The 19,058-nt window shown below is 36.3% G+C and overlaps 1 protein-coding gene across 1 annotated transcript in view; it reads left to right on the forward strand.

Moving 5' to 3' along the window:
• The window catches only part of LOC150104989 (electroneutral sodium bicarbonate exchanger 1-like), a 510,613-nt gene that overhangs the window by 135,211 nt on the left and 356,344 nt on the right, over positions 1-19,058 (forward strand). Inside the window, exon 7 of the mRNA XM_090395098.1 lies at positions 16,255-16,353. Coding sequence (XP_090251224.1) covers positions 16,255-16,353 — 99 coding nt within the window. The remainder of the gene's footprint in view (positions 1-16,254; positions 16,354-19,058) is intronic.

The following is a 19,058-nucleotide window of genomic DNA, read 5'->3' on the forward strand; positions in this document are numbered from 1 at the left end:
ATCACCTCCCTGCACTGATCTGTTCATGGAAAAATTAGAAGCTGACATCCTTTCCAAATTAAACCCAAACCATTGGTTTGGGGGAGATATGTAGATGATGTTTTCATAATTTGGAGAGGCACAGAAACAACCATATTTGAATTTCTTGCAAAAATAAATTCCTTTCACCAAAAAATACAGTTCATGTTAGTGCTTGAAAAGAATAGCCAATTGCCATTTCTAGATACACTGATCAAGAAACAAGAGGATGGACAAATCCAGTTCACAATCTACTTCAAATCAACTCACCATATTGCACAGAAACGCAGCATAATTCATATGTTTAAGAATAGAGTGACCAACATTATCTCAAAAGAAAAAGATCTCCTTGATGAACTCACTCTGATATCTCAGACCCTGGTAAACAATGGTTTCCCAGAAAATATAATCAAAAAGATTCTTTATAGAAACCCACCCCAACAGCAACCTTCTGTCACGCAATATACATCATCCATCGTCATCCCTTATGCAGGCTCGGTGTCCACAAAAATTGCAAAACTCCTTAAGTCCTTCAACGTGAGAGTTGCTCTTAAACCAGTCAAGACAATGTGCCAGATTTTAAGATCACCAAAGGACATTAATACTTTCTTCAAATACGCAGGTGTATACAACATTCCATGTTCCTGTGGATTAAATTACATAGGGTAAACATAGAGAAGCCTGGAAATTTGAAAAAAAAAAAGAACATATAGGAGACGTGAACAACAAAGAACAGCCTATCACTTTTTGATCACTAACCACACCATCAATTGGGATAAAAGCACCATGCCCTATATAGAAGAGGATTTTCGATGTAGACTTTAAAGAAGCTGCCGTGGTACTCTGCTCTGGAGAAAATCTAAACAGAAATCAAGGAATGATTCTGAAAGACATCTGGAAAAGCCTAATAAGTTCGCTCAGCTTACCAGAATTTCATTTCGCTAAAAACTATATAACGCGCTCAAAAAACAATGACTGATAAACCACTTTCCATGCTTATTATGTTACACATCGGTTTAATTTATTTCATAGTGTTACTCCATTTTTTTTTTTTACTAGCAAATGTTGAGTTCCATGTACCATGACATGTCTTGAAGAAGTCGGACAGAACCACTAGTGAAACTTGTAGACAATTGTATACATTTTTCAAAAAATCTCTGGTCAACTAATAAAGCCAATATAAAGTTCAAGTTTCATAAGGATCGTTCTCATGGCTCTTCACTTGACTCTTAGAAAGCTATTTGACATCTGTTTGACACATTACAAAGAATGACATTTAGTATTTTTATCTAAAGGTCTTGAATTGGTTATCACTCCTAAAAGAATTCCTATAATGGATTTTCTTTGAATATTGATGAAGGACCTTGGTAGCATTCCTTATAATGCTTCTAGTAAAATTTATTTTGAAGTTCAAAGCTACACCTCTTCTTTTCTAATTTAAGTAAAAATGAAGTTTTAGTTCTCTCTCTCTCTCTCTCTCTCTCTCTCTCCTCAGATGATTGGTTTGGTTGGTTTATAGTTTATTAGGCACAAAAACTACAAAGGTCATACTATGCCATACTCACGGTTACAACATTAGCATTTACAGAAAATTATAAACAATATATCTGTACAAGAATCCAGTTTCAGAAAGCAGCATCTCTAGGTAAACAGAACTGCTGCAGAGGGCACAGCAACACACAAGGTCAGAGGTTATTACAGCAAAAATAGAACAATATAATTAAGTATAATTTCTGGGAAATTCCCATGCTACTCCTCTAAAACACTATTAATATAATTAACGGCTATTTTAGCCTGTTTTTGTTTAGGAGTGTCCCTTATATTTAATACATTGGCTAACATAACTCAAAAGGGGTATATATATATAATTTAGGACATTACGGGCGAGTGTAGAAGGCAATTATGGCAGAATACAAAATGTTGAAAAATTATGTACATACCTTGATTTTGGTTTAAAGATGCCTTCTAAATCCAAGCTCTTGTGGGAGGGGGGGGGAAGAGAGGGAAAGAACATGGGGATGTACTTGGGACACGGGAAATAAGTTTGGGAACCCGGGTTACTATTAATAATATATATATAAATATATATATATATATTATTTTGTTGTGGGGAGAGGGGGGGGGAAAGGAAGGGGAAGGGTATCCTTATGTGGAAACTGGGGCAAGGGTTTACGGGGTGTGGACCGTTTTGGTCATCATCTGACCATCGTCGGAACTTTGTGGGAATGACTCCCACAAACATTCAAACTCCCACAGTCATTCCCACAAAGTGGGAATGACTGTGGGAGTTTGAATGTTTGTAATAATAATTACAATAGTAACCCAGGTTCCCAAACTTATTTCCCGTGTCCCAAGTACATCCCATGTTCTTTCCCTCTCTTTCCCCCCCCCCCTTCCACAAGAGCTTGGATTTAGAAGGCATCTTTAAACCAAAATCAAGGTATGTACATAATTTTTCAACATTTTGTATTCTGCCATAATTGCCTTCTACACTCGCCCATAATGTCCTAAATTATATATATATACCCCTTTTGAGTTATGTTAGCCAATGTATTAAATATAAGGGACACTCCTAAACAAAAACAGGCTAAAATAGCCGTTAATTATATTAATTAAGAACAATATAAGTTAATACATAATATATGAAACACTAAGCCAAGGAATGCAGTATCTACATATATGTAAAATTATAATAGATGCCTTTATAGCAGTACAAAATTAAGCAAAAAGGGATTATTATACAATATGCATGGATGAAAATTTAATTTAGCAATGCAGTAGTAACAGAATTTAGAATACATATAAACAGAATTACTAGAAAGTACACAAATAGATAAGATGTCCTACAGCACTAGATGATTATTCGAAAAATAAAGTAGTAAATAAGATGCATACACAAAATGTATGTTAAGTGATACAGTATCTACATATAAACAAAATTACTGCAGAGGTTTCAGCAGTACATAAATAGATAACTATAGGTTAACATATGTATATACAAAACAAGTCCAGGAAAGCAGTGTCTACATCTAGTAAGATTACAACAAAGATTATTATACTAATACTTAAAGAGTCAGAAAGGAATTATTATACAGCATTGATGTATAAAATTTAAGTTTAGCATTATGGTATTTACATATTAACAAAATTACAGCAGGGTGATACAAATATACAAGATCAAGGCCCATGGTAATACATAATTGGCCAGATTTAACCTAATGAATAATATATATGTATATAAGTTAAGTTAAGCAAAAAAAGTATTTACATATAAACAAATTTATGGTCAAATGTATTTGTACAAATTAATTCTTTCTAAAAAATTAAAAACATCATGCAATTTGCCTGAGTCTGCTAGCATTTCCCTGAGTGTATATGGCTTGGTTAGATAGGTGAAAATTTCATTCCTCTCTCATGTAAATTTTTGACAATCTACAGAATATGATGAATAGTGAGATGTGTGTTGCATTTTTCACATGCGGGAGGGCCATCAGCTCTCAGTAAATGAGAATGCATGAGGTGACTGTGACCTATGCGGAGCCTAGCAAGACAACCTCCTCCCTTCTCTTTGTACGTTGACTAGAATGCCAGTGTTTAATTTCAGGTTTAATGTTATATAATTTTTTCGTTGATGTTTCTTCCCATGTTAACTCACACTGAGCAATTAGCTTTGATCTTATAAGTTGTCTGTAGTCCGTATATGGAACTGTCAAATAGTATGTGGAGAAGGTATGGGCTGATTTAGCAGCTGCATCTACAGCCTCATTTCCTTTGATTCTGATGTGGCTGGGAATCCAGCAGAACTGAATGTCGAAATTAAGGATTTTCATTTTGTGAAGCAGGTGTAGCACTTCATAAAGTACTGGATGAGGATTATACATAGGAGAGGATATAGCCCATAAAGAGCTCAATGAGTCTGTATAAATTATACACTTTTGGTAGCAATTTTCTTTTATATGTGCAAGTGCAAGCTGAATGGCATGTAACTCTGCTGTATAATTACTGCAGTCTGGTGGGATCTGATTTGAGATAATAATGTCAGGAAACACAGCAGCACAGCCAAAAGAGGTGTTAGTTCTTGAACCATCAGTATAGATGGGTAAGAAATCAGCATGTGCTGCTCTGTGTGCATTAAGCAATTGCAGGTATATGGATGATGGAGTATAGATTTCTGTAGCTGACAAATTGAGAAGTTGCAGGATGGTGTGCAAACCTGCCATGGAGGAATGCTGTTATGTTTAGTGTAGCTAATGTTGTCAACATTTATACTAACAGCTTGCACAGTTTCTTTAATACGCATACCAAAAGGATATATAGCAGTTTGATGTGTGTGATATTGAGCTTCCCAATGCAGAGAGAAGATACTATTCCATGATAGTATTCCAAGGTGCGAAAGGCACCAGGAGCTATCCGTATACCCTGATGATGGATGGAATCCAACCATCATAGGTTACTCTGTCTTGCTGAACCATAGACTTGGGACCCATAATCCAGCTTTGAACAAATAAGTGCACGATAAAGATGGAGCAATGTGGCTCGATCAGTACCCCCACCCAGTAGAGGATAGAGTGCGAAGGAGGTTCAAAGTTCTTTTGCAATTTTCTCTTAGTTGGAAAGTTCGCGTGGACAGAAAGTTTTTAATAAATATAGGGAGGTGTCTTTGAGACCTAGGTTATAGAGGTCTTTTAATATGCCATATCTCCAAGTTGTGTCATAAGCTTTTTCCATGTCAAAAAAAAAACAGAGACAAGATGTTCTCTCTTCAGAAATGCATCTCTTATACAAGTTTCTAACCGAACTAAATGGTCTAAAGTTAATCGATGTCTATGGAAACTACATTGTGTATTGGAAAGAAGACTGCTGCTTTCTAAATAGCAGAGAAGTCTGGCATTAACCATTTTCTCAAGTATCTTACAAAGACAGCTGGTCAGAGCAATGGGTCGATAATTATTTACTTATGTTGGATCATTTCCTGGTTTTAGGATAGCAATGACAATTGACTTATGCCAAGAATTTGGAAACTCTTCCTCTGCAAGTATTCTATTGTATAATAAGAGAAGAAGATCCATAGAAGATGATAGTAGATGTTTTATCATTTCATAATGGATGTCATCAGGTCCTACTGCACTAGGGTGAGATTGTAGGAGAGCTCTTTTAGTTCCTCCTTGACAAATGGCTGATTATATGGCTGAAGAACGTTGGTAGAAAAATTAAGCCTTTTTTTCTCTTGCTGCTCTTTCAGTATTAAAAATTCTGGAGAATATGAAGCTGTTGCTGAGATTTTAGCAAAAGTTTCTCCCAAAGTATCTGCAATAGCTTTGGGATCAGCAAGAACACTTCCATTATAGTCTAAGGTGGACAAACAATGTGTACTATATCTGCCTTTCATTTTCCGAATTTTATCCCATACAATTTTTGGACTGGTCATTTGATTAATTGGATGTAGTAAATTGGATCCATTATTGTTTTTGACTCTGACATCTTACAAAATGTGCTTTGTCTCGAGCATGCTTGAAAATTATTAAATTTGTGTGGTGGGGTATCTACGAAATATGCTCCATGCTTTGTGTTGATCTTTTTTGGCTGCCTGATATTCTGGGTTCCACCAAGGCTTTGGATAGACTGAAAATCGAGATGATGTTTTTGGGATGGAGGTTGTTGCTGCCCGGACAATGCATTCTGTTATATATTTTACAGCTTCATTGATAGGTGTTTGACTGATGGCATCAGCATTAAATTTTGCAAGATGAGAGAAAGTGTTCCAGTCAGCCTGGTCCATTTTCCATATAGGTATCTGTGTGGGGGTGAACATGGTTCCTGTGAAGACATTGCACAAAGAACAGGAAAGTGATCACTTCCATATACGTTCTCTTCAATGTCCCACATGGGCAGTGGAAGAATGGAAGAGGAACAGATTGTAAGATCAATTGCAGAATATGAGCGGGTAGGCATATGGAAGAAAGTATTCAGTTTATTATTTAGAAGGGAAGGGTTATTATTATCAAGAATTTTTTCAATGATTCGACCTCGTCTATTAGTGTTGGCACTACCCCATAGAGTATTGTGACCGTTAGAGTCACCCATTAAAAAGTATGGGTTCAGGCAGTTGCGAGATAAGGTTATCAAGATCAATTTCATTTAACTCAGCATTTGGTGGTAAATAAATTGAACGCACTGTAATAAGGAATCCCACAGAGAAGCAAATCGCTACCGCTTCCAGAGAAGTATTAAGTTGGATCTGATGGAAAGGAGTATGATTGCCCACTAGGATAGCCACTCCTCCATGAGCAGGACCATCTCCAGTTCTATCTTTACGTACAACAGTGAAATTCCTAAAAATACGGTCCTCATTGGGGTCTTAAGTAAGTTTCCTGTAGACAGAAACAGAAAGGTTTGTGTTTCTGCAACAACATCTTTATATCGTCAATATTCTGGCAGATCCCACGACAGTTTCATTGTAAAAATTTTTCTATTGTTTTGATTTTATTGACTTGTCTGGTTTTCAAGAGGTTGAGGGCTTACCTATGTCATATTTATATTTATCCACTGTTTTAGGGAAGCATGGATGGCCAGTGTCCATGTCTTCCTCTGGTAGATTGTTCAAAATATCAAATGTGTTAGGGCCAGTTGGTATGCTTAGTTTGCTTTCAGTGGATATGGAGGTATTCATTTTTTCTGTGCGAGTGTCTGGTGGTTTATCTTTGAGTGAAGTCTCCACCATAATTTTTTTGGCAGATGAGTTTTCATTAAATGGGACCATTTTTGAAGTTGTCCCTGGAGTAAGGCCATAGGTCTTGTGATTAATGCGCTTAACAGAGAAGCACTTGTGATTGTAAAGTTCAGATATGGTGGAATAGACATACATGTTTGAGTTGCTGTTGGCACTTTTTTAATTGTTACTTTTTCAGCATAAGAGGATCGTAGAACAGGTCTAATGGTGGTTAGCTTTCTTTTTACATCCTGATATGTTATGTTTTGTTCTGTTTTAATTTTTTATATCTCTTTTTCATCTTTCCATTTCTGACATGCACGAGAGTTTGCTGGATGATCTCCCTGACAGTTGACACATTTAGCTTTTTTTTCACAGCACGATTTATTTTCATGTTCATTACTACCACTTCGGACACAGGTAGTAGAACCATGACAGGCAGTTTGGGCATGTCCATATTTTGACATTTAAAGAGCATCTCAGCGGGTTAGGGATGTACATTCTAACAGGACAGCTGAGATACCCTGCTTTTACAGATGTCGGAAGCCTAGGTGTATCAAAAGTAAGGATGATGTTCTTGGTTGAGACCAGGCGACCATCCCTGCATATCAGGATGCACCTCACACCCGTCACTCCTTGATCTTTAAGCTCTGAGCATATCTCCTCATCAGGAACCTCAAGGAGATCCCATTCTGATATCACTCCTCTACTGGAATTGAGTGTTCTGTGAGGTGTTACTACAATTTGTATTCCACTCATTGTCGTTGCTCTCAGTAGTTTCTCGGAATGTTGTTTGCACATTGTTTCCACAAGGATATCACCAGAACACAATTTCTTGACAGTTTTGGGAGGTCCTGCCAATCCTTCTAAACCTTTTCGGATAAAGAAGGGTGACATTTTCCCAATTGGTTTTTCACCTGCTGCATGAATGATTAAAAAGGTTGGTACATTTATGTTAGTATCTGATATCTTTTGTTTCTTACTTCTGTTTCCATATGCTGTGTCTATATTATCAGTACTTGGTTGGGACTTTGTTAGGGTCCCTGAAACATTTGAGGATGAAGAATTCATATTTAAGGAATTTTTAATTCAGTGCTAGAGCTCCCCCACCCACCATGGAGCCACACATGGACGCACGCTACCTGGCAAGCAAAGACTGCACTCAGGAGTGGAACGCCAGGGCTACCCTGGATGCTGCCCTGGCGTTCCAGTCTCTCACCCCGGACCATGGGGGTGAGAGACTTACTGCAACAGCGTTGACCCTTGCAGGCAAGCCCACTAGCCGATTGATACTGACTCGGCCATCCAGGCCATCGTTCTTGCTGAAGCAGGGGCCAAAGTAGTGCAAGACTACCAGGATCTCCCCTTTCTGGATGTCCACGGATCGCACTGCATGGCAAACATGGCAGCAGGGCGTTGGATCCCAGTGATGGTGGTCTGGAAAAAGGATAGTGAAAAAGACTCAGGAGAAGTAGAGCAAAGAATACGGGAAGAAAAGCAAAGAAAAAGAGGAAGAATGAAAAGGAACAGTACCATCACTGGGAGGTCCCCTCCACCACGAACAGGTGCCCCACATGGAGGGACTCCTCAAATGAAACAACTATTATTATAATAAATGCTGATAAACAATGTGCTGTGTAACCCAAGATAAAAATGAATCTTGCAGTAAGCACAACATTTTATGATATAATCATTCTACCAATGCATTTTCAGAGATTCTACGTGATCACAAATCAATAAATTAAATCAAAGTCCATGATGAGAACAAAGAAACGATAAAAAATATGTATATATTATGTTAAAAATTTCTAGACTGTATGGATTTACAAAAATGCAAAAAGAGGACATTCAATTAAGATCTACAGAGATTCTTTTGGCACTGTAACTTATAAACTAGACTAATATCTGTCTAAAGCTCTTTTTTTGTCATTATTGGACAAAAAAGAAGACCTCAACTTATCCTTTAAAGCAGTGTTTCTCAACGTTTTTTGAATCATGCCCAACTCAACGTCTCAAGATTTTGATGCCCCATCCCCTCTAGCATAATAGTCAGCTAAGTTCTGAAAAAGTATAATATAAATATGTATAAATATGTACATGTACATTTTCAAATTGCCCCCCTGTGGAGCGTACACTCCACGTTGAGAAACACTGCTTTAAAGGAATGTGGAGAACCATCTCGGGCTTCTGACCTGATTTCCAATCCTCACCTTCTCATAATGTACCCTGTTAGGTATCTACCTCGAACAAGCAAGGATGGGCTGGCAATTTGGGATTTAGCTGGCCAAATTGTATTCTTATTGGCTTAAATCAAAGCATAAAATGGTGGTATGACTTGACAGAATTTCATGCCGGCTGGTGTGTCACCTGGTTAAACAAGACCCCTATTGTTTTTGCCAGGGAACCAGGATGAACAGCAAAAAGTCAGCTACTGGAACAAATCCTGAAACACACCATTTTATATTGTGATTTGAGCCAATAAGAATACAACTTGAACTCAACCTCATCAGAGTTCAAGATGAGAACCTGAGAACCATCAACATAAGAAGCCTGAACGGAGCTAGCTGAGGAATTGGATAAGTACCAGTTAGACATAATAGGGGTGAAAAACTTTCTTACAAAAAAAAAAAAAAAAACTGATGAGATCTTTCTGAGCAATAAATACAAAATGTTATGTTCAGGCAATAACATTCAAAATGGGGAACTGGACAATGAGACTTGTTTGTGCCTGTGGTCCCACAAAAGGTTTTGCTAAGGTAGAAATGGAGGAATTTTTTGAGGCTTTAGAAAAAGCAACTGACACAATGAAAAAGGAAAAGTTGGTCCTTGTTGAGGATCTAAATAGCAGAGTAGGAAGTGATTGTGAGACATACAAAAATCTTTTGGAAAAATTTGAAGAAAAGAGCAAAGCTAATAATAATGGCAAATGCCTGTTGGATTTCTGCTCAGGACATTAACTGGTTATTACTAACACCATATTCCAACATAAAAATGTGCACAAATTCACATGGAGAGAAGAGGCAAGGAATAAGAAAAGTCTCATTAACTATGTTATTGTTGATATTGATGTTTTCTGACTAGTGCAGGACAGTAGAGCGCACAGAGGATTTGAAATTGGAAGTGATCACCATTTAGTTTTGAGCAGGATAAAATTGAGTTTCATATTGAAAATAAGAACATGTAAGAAAGTTTTATTCAGTAAACCGAATAAAAGTTGAGCAGCTCTCAGATGTGAACTGTAGACTAAAATACACAAACATTATTCAAGAAAAAATGAAAGAGTTTCAGAACAGGAACCAAACCTTGGAAATTCAGTGGCAAATCCTGAAGAAAACGTTGATTGATGCAGCCAGAGAGGCATTTGGTGAGTTTTTGCATGGATAGAAAAATCAGAAACTGCATAGTGGACAGGAAGTTAAAGAGACAGTGAAAGAAAAGAAGAAAGCATATCGAAAGTTCCTGGTGAACAAGTCAGCTTGTGCTCTTAGAGAATATAGAGAAAAATGTAAGAAAGCTAAACACTGTGTAAAACTAGCTAAACAAAAGTCATGGGAAGACTTTGTAAGAACATAGAAAATAAATATGAAGACGGTGGCAAGATATTCTGGAGGTTGTTGAAAAAGCTCAGAAATGGTGGAAAGGAGTGCTGTAAAAAGAGTTAGAGATGATAAAGGTGGCATAAAAACTGGAGAAAAAGATATCCTTGATGTATGGAGTAATTACTTTGAAAAATTGCTAAATGAAACAAGGACTGATGAGAGCACAGTGGTAAAAACACTCAACAGACATGCAGTCAGGAATCATATCCATACTTGAAATAGAAAAAGCCATGAAAACTTAAAATGTGGAAAGACGATATTCGAACAAAATGCTCGAGTATGGAGATATAAAAGTCTTACAGTGGCTGCTCTGCATAGTTCAGAAGGCCTGGATAGAGGGATTCCAGATAATTGGAGTTGCGCTCGCCTAGTACCCATATACATAAATGTAAATAAAACTGAATGAGAATTACAGAGGTATTTCCCTACTGAGTATTCCTTGTAAGATTTATGCAAGTATACTTGAGAAACACTTGAGAAGGATTGTGGAAGGGAAGCTTGGTGCAGAACAAACTGAATTAAGGCCAAATAGAGGATGTCAGGATCAGCTTTTCACTTTACAACAAATAGTTGAGAAATCATGGGAATATAACAAAGATCTGTATTTAAGTTTTGTCAATTTGGAAAAGGCATATGACAAGGTGCCAAGAGAGAAGCTATTGAAAACTCTACAGTTGTATGGTGTCAATGGGGCATTATATCAAGCAATACTTAGTCTTTATTTGAGTTGTAAGTCAGCACTTAGAATTGAAGAAAGTATAGGAAGATGGTTTATTGTTAAATCTGGTGTCAGACAAGAATGTTCATTATCCCCTCTTTTATTTATTATCTATATAGATCATATTATAGAAGAAAGTGGTATTAAACCTGATATCAAAATTGGAGATGTTAATGTCAGCTCTTTACTTTATGCATATGATGTTATACTTCTTAATAAATTCAGTACAAGTCTTCAAGATTCCCTGACTAAATTAAATAATTGTTGTAATAGATATGGTATGAAGGTCAGCAATAACAAGACAAAGACAATGAAAATATCAACTGCATTGTAAATGGAGAACCTATAGAACAAGTAAAACATTTCAACTACTTAGGCATGATTTTTAGTGAGGATGATGAATTAAATATGGAAATAGACAACAGAATCAACAAAGCTGGTGTGGTAGGAAGTCAGCTGAATAAACTTATATGGAATAAGAGAGAAAAAAGGCAAAACACTAAATTAGTTGTATACAAGACAGTGTTCAAACCAGTTTTAACTTATGGATCTGAGAGCTGGATTAGAAATAAAACACTTGACCAAAGACTAGGGACTGCAGAATTGAGAGTCCTGAGAAAAATTAGGGGAATGAACAGATGGCATGAATGGCAATATCATATTAAAAATAAGGATACTAGAAACAACTTGACATTGTTAGTCCAGAAATGCTTTAACAGAGCTACTGTCAGGTGCTATGGTCACTTAAACAGAATGGGAGAGGAAAGATTAGCAAAACAAGTGTTCTCTGCGAGGTTGACAGGAAAAAGACCAAGATATAGGTGGATTGATATAGTAAAAAATGCCTTAGAAGACAGAAATATAAGATCTGATAATGTTGGAGTCTTGACAGGTAACAAATTGATTTGGAAGAGAATTGTAGAGAAGAAGTTAGTGGCAATGTAAGTTTTTCATGTAGTAGTATCATATCTTGTACACTCTTTGAGGGTACATGTCAGGAATTTGATGATGATGATGAACTTCAAAAAGTGAGATTTCAATATTTGTTGCTAAACTCTATTTGGTCTGAACCAAACTTGTAATTTCCCAAGTTAGTCTTCTAACTTGGGGGACTACAAGTTAGAAGAGTAACTTGGTAAGAACATAGAAAATAAATATCAAGAAGGTGGCTAGATATTCTGGAGGTTGTTGAAAAAGCTCGTAAATGGAGGAAAGAGTGCTGTAAAAGGGATTAGAGATGATAAAGGTGACATGAAAACTGGAGAATGAAATACACCCACTTTTTCTTAATCTCTTAGCAAGTATGCTTAGGTAAATCTTACCAGGAGCACTCATCATCATGAAACTTCTGATATGTATCCTTATAATAATAATATAATATAATATATAATAATTTGATTTAATGAAGATAATAACTTTGCATTATAATTTTTGAGCACCTCCGTTGTGTAATTGGAAGAACAAGAGTACATTGCCTCTTCTGATCGGAAAAGGTCTAAGTTCAATTCTCGCCGTGACGGGAGGAATCTTAATATGAGTTTTTTCAATTGAAGGAGTTAGCCGATCTCATATGGACTTAGCAAGGTTTTTTTCTCCCAGAAACTCATGTTTTTCATCCCACATGCAGACAAATTAGCCTTCAGAACATGTGCAGTTTTACAGACAAAAAATACTAGTGGGGGTGGTGGCCAGTAGATGGCATTGGTATAGATGATGATGATGATGGTAGTGGCAGTTTGGTGTAGTTTCTGGATTACGTGGTGGTCACAGAGAGTTGTAGAATAGGTACCCTCTCCTCGACGAGTCTTTGAACTCTTTGAAGGTGTCACGAAATAATAAAGATAAATACATTGGATTTATTTGGCTGTATCAATATAGAAATGAAAACTGACTAGTTTTGCCACAGATACTTGTGGCTTCTTCTGAGTTAGGACAAACAAAAATACAACAAAAGGCTAATATGAACTTTAACATTACTAAAATACAGCACATGTTGGGGTGGCACTAGTGTTGCAAGTGAACGTGGCGGTCATTTTGAGCTATGCTAGAAAAAGTGTTTTCAAATTAAAGCAAAGTGAGACTTTTGTCTCAAATGTCTTCAGTTGGATACAATTGTCCTTCAGTGGTGTTATTGTTGAAACTTTATTGTTTCAACAATGTCAGTGGTTTGGAGGACTTCTGTACGAAAGTCTAGCTCTGCCTTGGATTTTTTGCAGTGGATGCGTTGCAGAAACTGCTATGTGTATGCATCAAAAAATGTAAATGATCTGTGGACTGTTTGGCTAAATGAGAAGAATGAAAACATCAACGTATGTGAAAAGTGTTTAGATAGATTAGAGCGATTAGAATGGAAGTAAATGTCGGGACCATAGCAGAAGAGCTTCGGCAGGAGTTCGTGAAAATTAAAAGTGACTTTCATCTGCTGTAAGAGGAATTGGAAGTGCTCAGTAAGGAGGTTCAGGACATTAAAACTGAGTTAAATGTGTTGAATAGAGAAATTAGGACTATGGAGATTACTTTAGTTGAAGTAACTAGAACAGGATTCAGTAAGGAAGAGTCTTTGGGTAAATGATGAAGTAATGAATAGTATGGGAGTGATTGGGAGTCAATAGAATGAAAGCACAAGAGGTCTAGAAATGAGATATCATGAAAGTGAGGGAGTAAGTAAAAGAGCGTTGAGGGAAAGTAAGGAAACTGGGAGAGTCATGCTGAATAGCATAGAAAATGAGACTGTGAGTGATGCTTATTTGGATTTGAATGAAGTTATGAGTGGTATAATATGTGGTAATTCTATGATTAAGGGTATGGAGAGCAGTATGCCTGAGGAGTGCTTGGTTGGTAGAACAATAGAGAGAGTGACTTTAGCAATAAAGAGAGGGCATGATGCAGAAAAGATCATAGTTATGGTGGGTACAAATGACCTGAGTGGTAGTATTAATCGGGTAGCAAAAGATTTAAGAACATTGTTAGATATTGTGAAGAAGAAAAGTGTCAAAGGGAGGATAGTGTGTGTGCTGTCTCATTTGACAATTATGAGTTAAGTAGACAAGCGATAATAATTAATGATATGATTGCAAGAATAGTGTGTGTGCTGTCTCATTTGACAATTATGAGTTAAATAGACGAGTGATGATAATGAATGGTATGATTGGAAGAATGTGCAAAAAAAAAAAAAAGGTCTGGAATTTGTTGATGTCTGGAGTGTGTTTGAAGGCAAAAAGACAGCTGTATGCAAGAGATGAGTTACATTTGAACATAGAAGGTCATAAGCGATTGAAGAAGTTACTGTTTTCTGAACAAGATGAAGTAATTGGACAGGGAAACTAATATTGATAAGGTTGAGTGTAAGAGGGAGAAACTTATGCAGTGAATGTATATTTGTTGATCCTTTTTTGCAGAATAAATTGAAGAATAGAGTGGATAAAAATCAGCATGTGACTACTGAAATTAGTAGAATGTATATCAGTTCTAAAGCTGGTACAAGAACTAAAGAGAATCTGCAATTTTTGTATACTCAAGTATGCCTGCAGAAATCTTTTTTGGAACACCCAGCAAGGAACTTAAATTCTTCTGTAATTCTCACATTTAGTTTTATTTCCTTTTTTATAGATGGTTATTATGAGATCTGTATTCTATTCACTAAAATTCAGTCTATCGATCAGGCCTTCTGAATTATGTCTTAAAACTTGTATACATGCATAGTAGAGCATTTCTTTTCAAATGCCACCTGTTTTGTGCTTTTCCATGTTTCATTGGGAAGAGTGAACACAATCATTCTTCCATCTGCCATCAGCAGATGGAAGAGTGATTGTGTTCACTCTTCCCAATCAGAGGCAATGTTAGCTGCCTTAGTTATGGACAGATCCAGTAATCTCAAACTCTGATTCCCTCCGTCACATGCTGTTTCAAGTAGTATCTCTTTGTAGATAAATAAATTCCATTTCTTTCCCACTATGTGACCTTTCCTTGCAGTCTTTGTAGTTTAAATCCTCTATAAGAATTACTTGGCCTGTACTTTGTGCTAATTTGCCAATGCATGTCATGTGCAATTGTAGATTTTGTTCTATTTCTCTATCTTACATCAGGTTGCCTCAACTGATTGTTTTCTTGGTGACCTCCTACTCCTCTTGGCTGTAATTTGGCTGTTTTCACCAGCAGTATCTTATCCGCAGACACCCTGCACATCCTGTAACAGTGTCACCTACTGTCAGCCCAGTCTCACTAATGCCTATAACGTTTGGCGAGGTTGTGGCATCAATGTAAAAATCTTTTCCTTCCTGATGCTTGTGACATTAGCATACACATATAAACTGCAGTATCCACAAATGTCTACAACTGGGGATCAACAAATAGACTCCCACCTGGCCAATAGCTGCAAATTAGACAAAATATAATATTTTTTATTTAATTAAAAAATAACTCTCTAAACAAAATCTATTTATTTTCAAGAAAACACAGATGCAGAACCACTTTATGGAACTCATCGATTTACTGCTAGGACATATTAAAATAATTGAGGAAGCATTAGGCAAATACATTTTTTGCATGGCAAGTAGGATTTTACATAATTTGTTGAGCACTGCCCGCAACTACCTTTACACCTTGTATTGGCTATTCCATTCAATTTTTGTTACCTGAGAGATTATATTCCACATTTTTTGGTCATTTTCATGCTCACCCACTCACCTTGTGTGCCTATGCATGACCACCTAAATTTTGCTCAACCCTCATAGCTCTAGTTTCCTTTACTTTGCACTTTCACATTCTCACTGGATGCTTAATTCCAATTCTCAGCGAACAATGCTCTCTCAAGACACCTAACTTCAAATCTATAAGTCTTCCAAATTCATTCCATAGGTTTACAAACTGTACATCATTATTTTTGCATGCATCGATTAATTTGCCGTCATAGTCCTCCTGCCTTACACTTTAGTGTGAGGCAGGAAATGAGTATTATACCAACATTAGAAAAAACATTCTAATAACAGCAACTGTAAAATTCAAATAATATATACAGTCAAGTTTCTAATTGATAACTGTTATGTATAATTTTAAAAAATAAAACCCACATAAACTGGAAAGAGAATTTGTATATAAAAACATTAAAGTTTGATTTTGGAATGCATAGCAATATATTGCTGTTCCTCTTAATTCTTATTAAAGGTGGAGCATGTATCATTTTTTATGCTTGGTCTTTGTCTGCCTCATAGATCACTCAGAGAGAGAGGGAGGTGGATCTCCTCTCTCTGCTCCTTTTACTCCAGCATCAGGTGATGGAAAACCGAATTTTAGGCTCTTCACTTTTAATGGTAAATATTTTTGATATATTGGTAGTTTTTGTTTAGTAAATTTTAGCACTGGATATATTATAAAAGCAAAACTTGTAAAATAACCATCATGATGTTTATAGTATTTTTTGAATTAACATTAAGCTGAAAATTTATACACAAACAACAAAAAAATATAAATTATGATTAAAATTCATAACAAAACAAGGTTCTTTCTATTTTTAAATCATTCAAATGTTTTAAAATTTATTTTTAATCTTATTCCCACTAATGAAATATTGAAAAGTTATAGCACATTATTATTGTGGGCAGAATGAAGGCAAGATAACGTAACCTAAAATTCTGCCCTTGAGATCAAATCTAGAACTTTCAAGTCATTAAGCATCTCCCATTAAACCAATTCACAGATCTCTCTCTCTCTCTCTCTCTCCCTCCTACATCTTATAGTTTGAAGAGTTGGAAGCCATACACTTGGATAACAAGGTTGGCAATTAAAAGTTTGAGAATATGAAGTTGTGATGCATAAGAAACATGGATGGATCATGGACCTTTTAACTCAATAACTAATTCTCTCTTTCCATGATATGTCCCGTTATTACATATCCATTTGGATGCTGAATGAGCAAGAATGGGCTAATAGTTTGTATCTGTATCAGCTTAAATTTCATATTCATTATGCTGGCACAACATAATTAGATTTCATAATTAGCATATCATTGATGCTTCCATAGCACAATTGCAGAACAGCAGAACATTGCACCTTTCTATTGGAAAAGATCTGGGTTCAATTCTCATTGTGACGAGAGGAATCCTTATATGGGCTTTTTTCAGTTGAAGGTGAATTAGCTGATATCATATAGAGGTAGCAGGGTTTTTTTCCCTCCCGAAACTCGGTTTTTCATCCCATGTACAGAAAAATATTCCTTCAGAGCACATGCAATTTACAGACAAAAAAAATTCTGTTGTTGGTGATGATGGGCTGTAGTGTCATGGTAGCAGAATTAAGTAGTAGTGGAGAGGATGAGATATATTTAGCGAAGTAAAATAGAGTGCCCTTCTGCGATGAGTCCTTGGACTCCCTGGAGGTGTCACATAATAATAATAATCCTTTCCTTCATGCTTACACAGTAATCAGAATATGTAATGAAAAATTATGGAGACAACTACCGTGTTAGAGCAAAACTTTAGTTTAATATAAACCAAAATGAACACTCGACATTTCGATCTTCATATCAAGGTCATCATCCGGAGCATACACATATATACAAAAAAACAAGCTGCACTACAATCTAAATGGTTTGCATGTAGATTGTAGTGCAGCTAGTCGAGAGAGACAGTCGTTGGATTCCAGTCATCATCATCAAATTCCTACCATGTACTCTCAAGGGGTGTAAATGAAAAATTATCATTACTAACTTACTATCTACAATTTTCCTCCAAATCAGTCTGTTACTTGTCAGGAGTCCAACATTATCAGATCTTATATTTCTATCGTCTAAGGCACTTTGTACCGTATCAATCCACCTATATTTTGGTCTTCCTCTGTGTCGTTTTCCTGCCATCCTGGCAGAGAACACTTGTTTTGCTAATCTTTCCTCGCCCATTCTGTTTGGCTCTGAGATTAGCTCTGCTAACGCATTCCTGGATGCCGACAATGTCAAGTTCTTTCCTAACATCCTCATTTTTAATATGATATTGCCATTGATGCCATCTGTTCACGCCTATAATCTTTCTCAGGACTCTCATATCTGCGGTCTCTAGTCTTTGGTCGTGTTTTTACATCTAACCCAGCTCTCAGACCCATAAGTTAAAACTGGTTTGAACACTGTCTTGTATACAGCTAATTTAGTGTTCCAACTAATTTCTCTCTTATTCCAAAAGAATTTATTCAATTGACTTCCTTCCTACCACACCAGCTTTATTGATTCTGTTATCTATTTCTATATTTAATTTACCATCTTCACTAAAAATAGTGCCTAAGTAGCTGAAATGTTTTACTTGTTTCACAGGTTCTCCATTCACAACATAGTTGACATTTTCAATGATTCTGCCTATTTTCATTATCTTTGTCTTTTTATTGCTGACCTTCATACCATATTTATTACAACAGTTATTCAATTTAGTCAGAGAATCTTGCTGACTTGTAGAGGATTTATTTAGAAGTGTAACATCGTCCGCATAAAGCAAAGAGCTGACATTGATTTGTCCAATTTTGATATCATGTTTAATACCACTTTCCTTCATAATGTGATCCATATAGATAATGAATAACAAAGAGGATAATGTACATCCTTGTCTCACACCAGATTTAACATTAAACCATCTTCCTGTACTTGTGAAGATCTGATTCCTGACAGCCTCTATTTGACCTGAATCCAGCTTGTTCTTCACCAAGCTTTTCTTCCACAATTCTTCTCAACCGTTTCTCAAGTATTCTTGCATATATCTTACCAGGAACACTCAGTAGGGATATATCTCTGTAATTCTCACATTCAGTTTTATTTCCCTTTTTATATATGGGTACTATGAGATCTCTACTCCAATCATTGAGAATTCGTCCCTCTGTCCAGGCATTCTGAACTATGCAGTGCAGCCACTATAAGACTTTTATACTACCATACTTCAGCATTTATGGTCGAATATCATCTACTCCTGCTGCCTTTCCACATTTCAAGCCTTTGATGGCTTTTTCTACTTCAAGTATGGATATGTATTCCTGACTGTAT

This window comes from Typopeltis vanoorti, chromosome 7, assembly GCF_054136105.1.
Source record: "Typopeltis vanoorti isolate ZY-2024b chromosome 7, IOZ_Tvanoo_1.0, whole genome shotgun sequence".
NCBI classification, from domain to species: Eukaryota; Metazoa; Arthropoda; class Arachnida; order Uropygi; family Thelyphonidae; genus Typopeltis; species Typopeltis vanoorti.